This window comes from Pteropus alecto, unplaced genomic scaffold (genome assembly GCF_000325575.1).
Source record: "Pteropus alecto unplaced genomic scaffold, ASM32557v1 scaffold156, whole genome shotgun sequence".
Lineage (NCBI taxonomy): Eukaryota > Metazoa > Chordata > Mammalia > Chiroptera > Pteropodidae > Pteropus > Pteropus alecto.
Window position 1 is genome coordinate 3,160,836 of NW_006437746.1, and position 5,955 is coordinate 3,166,790.

The following is a 5,955-nucleotide window of genomic DNA, read 5'->3' on the forward strand; positions in this document are numbered from 1 at the left end:
AAACAAAACAGTTCAGGAAAGCTATGTCAGTTATTAGCTTATTGTCTATTTCAAATCCTTCCTTCTATAGATGCCTATGATGACGGAGTTGGGACTGCAGTCCACCTCTGCTTTGCCAGGTGGTTCCCTGGTAGGTTCTCCCATGGAGATATAGGAGGGAAGCTGCCATGCTGGAGGAGTGTGATGATTAATCTGGTGTCAAGTTACTTAGGCCAGGGTGTGGAGGAGGGGCTGTTACATGTGACAGCCGTTTGGCCTACAAGCTGGACCTAGGCCACAAAGATTGCTTGCCTCAAGCTTCCCCCTACCCCCACCCCACCCTGAGACTGCCTGATCCTAATAGATGTTTGTTCTGATGTTAACCAGCACCTCTGCCCTGCCTCTTCATGCATGCATGCTGGGTCTGGAACACATCCCGGTTCTCCTGACCTGGTCGAGCATGTAAAGCAATTACCCGTACCTGAGAGCAGTCACTTATTAGTACATGTGACTAGTGCCCGACCCCCTTCTTTTTGCTCTGTATAATTCTCCGGCACCGGCTGAGCTGCACAGGGACTCATTTCATACGCTTCATATGCAAGTTGCCCTGAATAAACTTTACCGGTTATCATCCGGAAATGACAGCCTCTTTCTTTGGTCTCTCCCTGCCCTCCACTTTCGGAGGTAGATTTTTAGTCCTAGGGCCTTTCCCTGGGTCTGCGTGTCCTAACTCATGGGGGAGGGAGAAAGAAGATATTTAGTCAAATGTTATTCTGGGTTTTCCTGCAAGGGTGTTTTTTGGATGAAATTGACATTTAAATTGGTGGCCTGTGAGTAAAGCAGTGGGTGGGCCTCATCCAATCAGGTGACGACCTGAATAGAACAAAAAGACTGGCCTCCCCCAGACAAGAATTCTCCAGCAGAAAGCCATCGGACTTCATCTGCAACATCGCCAGGTTGGTTCTCCAGCAGACAGCCTTTGGACGGGAACCGGAACGTGGGCTCTCCTGGGTCCCCAGCCTGCTGGCCTACCCTGCAGGTTTTGGACCTGCCAGCCTCCATTGATAATGAGCTAATTCCTTATAATAAATCTCTTTCTATATATACATATACATCCTATCGATTCTCTAGAGAATCCTAATACAAGAAGAGGGGCCTCGTTCCTTCCTGTTTTTTGTGGGCATTGCTTCCTGTTCCCAATGCTCTTTCATCTTTCACCCCAGAAGTGGCAACTCTTTCTGGCAGCAGCAGTCGAGTTCAGCTTGCAGACCAGCCAACGTGGGGTACTTCCTCTGAGTTCAGACACCAGCACCAGGCCAGCAGTGCTCGCCTCACGGGCTCTCTTCCTCTCACCTTCGAACAATTCTAACCACGTCTCTTCGTTCCTGCTTTGTAGCTTGCCCTGTGGAGGTGGGATCAATACTATAGCGCCACTCCAAACCGGTTCAGATGTCAAGACCAATGACGTCACACACGTCAAGAGGTTATGAGAAAGTGTATTATTCACATAATGAGGCTCTATGTGGAAAGGACAGGTACCGGAGCCAGTCGGTCTGTCTTGATTGAAAGGAGTGGCTCTCCTTTCTGTGGGTAGGGTGAGGGTTCCAGTGCAACAAAAAAAAAGCCAGAGTTTGCATCAACTTCCCCTCCCTCCAGAGCCGGTAGGGAATAACTGAGCTTCCTCATCAGCTTGCCCAGGTGTGAGGCAGAATGGAAAAGGTACAGGGCTTGAAAGTTCAAGTTATCGGTGATCGAACATCAAAAGTGGAGTCAGACCCTTATTACAGCTCACCTGGTCCTGGCCCCTGACTGGAACCTGGCTGATACAAAAGCTATTTGCTCTTTTTAGCTGGGCATCAACTGAAGCGCTACAGTAGTCGGCCTGTAAACATTCATGACCTTTCCTCAGCGACCTAAAAAAGTGGAATGGGGGACTAAGCACCTCCATCCGCAGATCCAATTTCTTCATGAAACTTAGGCATTTAATAAAAGTACAGCTTCTGGCTTTACTTGTTATTTTTAGGCAAAGAGAAACTTCCTATAAACTGCACATCTTGGAGATCAGGTGTGGCTACATGGAAACGTCATCACTTTTAACTCTTGCATGGCCTTCCACCTGCGTGTATCAGACCGGTCTAACCATATTCCTTTACTTAGAGTCATTTGTGTCGCTCTGGATTTCTACAGGTTAAGGAACCTGAAACCCGGAGACATGAAATGACTCATTCTAAGTAAAACCACATAAATGGCAAAGCCAGGATTTCTATAAAATCAGAAGATGTCAGAGCCCATGCTTAAAAATGTTTTTATTTTTAAGTATCTTAAGCAAACAGTTAAAAAAAAAGAACCCGGCACACTATCCTGTTAAATTGACATGCTGACCCATCTACGTCCATTTTAAAAAAGAAATAAAACACTACTGAAGCCCCCAAGTACCCTCCCCGATCCCATCAGCAACCCCTGCCGTGGGAAGGCAGAGCATGACTTTCACGCATCATTCCAATACAAGGTTTTATATTCTGACTTCATATAATTTGAATCCACAAGAAATATATTATTGCGCAAAACAATGACGACACTGTTCACCACATGCCAACAAGGCTTACATGCCGGCCCCTACTCTAGTCACTTTACATACACTAACCATCCCCACCCCGACCACTCTGTGAGGCTGGCCCTACTGTTTCATTTTACAGAAAAAGTGAAACACAAATCAGTTTAAATAATGTACCCACTTTACAACAACAGTATATCATATGTATCTTCAGCAACTTTCTCAGCATCGTGTTTATCTATGAAAGATGTAATTCCAGCTCTTTCATATTCACTGCCGAAATTAGCAAAAACCGCCCATTTATTTATCTCTTCTTTTGCTGATGGCAATTCAGACTTTTCCCAATCCCACTATATAAACAATCCTGCAACAAACAGTATTTTAATGAACAGTCTTATACACGCCTTTTTCACGTAGAGCTATTCTAGGGTTTGTCCAAGAGTAGAAATACAGGGTGGTAGAGTACACACAACTTTACAAGATTTTGCAAATTACTTGGCACAACAGTTGTCACAATGTCCACTCCCACAGCAGCGAGTTCCCACTGTTCCACACACTCACCCACACTAGGGCTTTTAAAAATCTGCCACCCTGATGGCTGTGAGATGGTCAATGTTAGTTTACGTTTCCTGCGCTTTCTTCTCTGCGCACGCCTGTCCGGGCTGACAGTCTGTCAGCAAGGGTGGGCCGCCCACACCCAATAGCTGAGAGACCATCTGGCACCCACTCCTCTCCCTGGAGTCCCAGCCCATGTGGCTCTCCCAGCCCTAACTTCTATTCCTCCTAGGGAACGAGAAGGCAGGTAAGAGTTGGAAAGGGGGTGTGTTCCCCACGCCAGGACGCGGTATGAGATGGGAACTGGTGGCTGAGGCAGTTAGAAACTGTCAACTGGCGCCACAGGGCTCGGAACTACACAGAGCTGGGCTCCTAGTTAGCAGGGTGCACCTGTGGGTGGCCTCAAGCCAACACACTCACGGACCCCTTCAAAAAACTCCAGTTCAACTTAGCTGAACTAAATCCAGTCCTATATTCCTTAACAGAGGCGACTTGGTGCAAAGTCTCCTCTGAGTAGCAAACAGATAAACAAGCACTCAACCCCGGCCTCCAGAATGTTCGGTCTGGCTGCAGTGGCAGGTATAACTTTTGGAAACCCAGACATCATCTGATACAGCAAGACACAGGTGCGGGGGGCAAGGGGTGTGGAAGGATGAGGGTCAGGGAAAGCTGGGCCTTGAAGAGGACCTGGGCCAGCAACGGACAGGAGTGTGGCACTGCAGGTGATGGGAGACAGCGCGAGGCAGTGTGAGGCAGTGTGCAAAGGCTGGAGATGCAGTCGCAATCACTGTTTACGTGTGCTGAGAACTGGCAATCTTGCAGAATACTCAGACACTTGGGGCGAGTCCCATTCGTGGGAACTGGAAGCACGGATAACTGCATAAACATTGTTCAGCTATAACCTTTTACTGGGTCCTTGGGTCTGCGATTAACTGTTGTAAAAGGTAATTGAGATTCCAAGCACATCACCCCTCGACTCAAACTGTCCAAAAGCTCCCTGTCTTCGAGGCAGCTCAGGCCCCGGCGAGGACCCAGGCTGTTCACGTGCCTTGGCCCGGCCCCTCTGGGGCTCTCTCCTCCAGCTGGCTCACTCCACTCCAGCCCAGAGGCCTCCTCGGCATCCCCTCAAGACACCAGACAACACCTCGCCTCCTGCGCCTGGTTCTAGAGGCCTATAGTGCTCACTCCCTGGCCTTCAAGTCTCTGCTCGAATGTCACCTTCCCAGTTGAGGCCCTTCGTGACCAACCTATTTAAAATGGCAACGCACCTCCCAGCGCAGCACCGCCCCTCACTCTTCTCCGTTTCATTTTGTCCACAACGAACGTCACGGCCCAAAACACTAGGTGTATCTCATGTATTTATCATCTGTAAAGACCCAAGACGGCAGCTTTTTCGGTCTGTTCTGGTCACTGCTGGGTCCCGGGCACACACGACAGTGCCTGGCACGTGGGAGGAGCTTGGCACGTTCGTTTAGCAGAGGGACTGTCACTTCCCGTGCACGGCTGTGGGATGGCGACGGGGCACTGGGAGCGCTCCATCCTCCAGGTGACTGAGCCCAGCGCCCCGCTCTCCTCCACTGGCCGCTGACAACTCTGTGCCCACAGCAGATCTCCGAAGCCAGCTATGGAGGCTGAAGCCACAAGGAGAACTCCCCAGGAAGCGTGCGGGGACACCAGGAGGAGTTCCTGCTGCTGCTGCTGCTGCTCCTGCTTATAAGGTCAAACGGAAGAGGTGCCGTAACAGGTCAAACTCAAGGGGACACCTGGGATCCAACCGGCCCCTCGCCAGAGCCACAGCCCACCGTGCCACAGACATTTTGTCAAACCAAAAAGGCAGTGGACTCTCCCTTTAGGGTTACTGAGTAAAACCTGGCTGGGGGAGCTCCTGAGGGCCTGAGTCTCCAGAAGGTCCCTAAAGAGCATCCCATTTCCCAGTGGGTAGGACGGGGGATGCCCTGAGTTTCTGAATCCTCAGGATTCTCTGCAACTAGCTTCCAAAAGAGAAAGGGCTGGGCCCTTCGTGAAGGTTTTCCCCGCACTGCCTACAATCAAGCATTCGCCAGCAGGACAGCCAGGAACCCCTCTCCTCCCACCATCGGGCCCCAGGCTAATCACTCAAGTGCTTTTTCATGTGCCGGGCCAAGTTCGAAGACCACCTGAAGGTCTTCCCGCACTCCGTGCACTTGAAGGGCCTCTCTCGAGTGTGAAACCTCTTGTGGCTAATGAGTTGTGAGGTCTTGCTGAAAGCTTTCCCACAAATGCTACATCTGTGGCACTTCTTCTCCACGGGTATGTTCTGGAATCTGCTGAGCCTGGAGCTCTGCTCACAATCTTCATGGGGCTTCTCCCCACGTGGTTTCAATTCCTGTAGACGCGCCCCCATGTCCTGGGAGGAAGACGACCCGGCCGGGCTGCTTTCGGACTGCGCCGCCCTGCTGTGTTTTCTCTGGTGGATGCAGAGGGTGTGCCTTCCGATGAAATCCTTCCCGCACCACTGACATTTGAAAGGTCGCTCTTTAGTGTGGATCCTCTGATGGTTCACAAGGCGGTAATTTCTATCGTAAGATTTCTCACACAGGTTACATTTATAGCGCTTCTCTCCACTGTGTATTCCCTTATGGTCTAAAAGACTTCTTTTACGTGTAAAGCTTTTCCCACATTCTTGGCACCAAAAGGGTTTCTCACCAGAGAGGATCTGCGGCGGCTGACCCGCATCGCTTCTGCTCTCACAGTGCTCGTACTGTTTTTCCAGGGAGTGGCTCCTCTGGTGTCGGGAGAGGTTGGAACTCCATCGGAAGGCTTTCCCACACTCCCTGCACTTGTAGGGCTTCTCTCTGGTGTGGACTCTCTGGTGTATGAGGAGGAGA

The 5,955-nt window shown here is 50.3% G+C and overlaps 1 protein-coding gene across 5 annotated transcripts in view; it reads right to left on the reverse strand.

Annotated features, from left to right (window-relative positions):
- Positions 1-2,267: 2,267 nt before the first annotated feature.
- ZNF445 (zinc finger protein 445) overlaps positions 2,268-5,955 on the reverse strand; it is a 50,612-nt gene continuing 46,924 nt past the window's right edge. For all 5 annotated transcript variants that reach the window (XM_025048932.1, XM_025048933.1, XM_025048936.1 and 2 more), the window contains one exon: positions 2,268-5,955. This exon is cut by the window's right edge. In XM_025048932.1, the coding sequence (XP_024904700.1) occupies positions 5,196-5,955 (760 nt within the window). In that variant the 3' untranslated portion in view covers positions 2,268-5,195.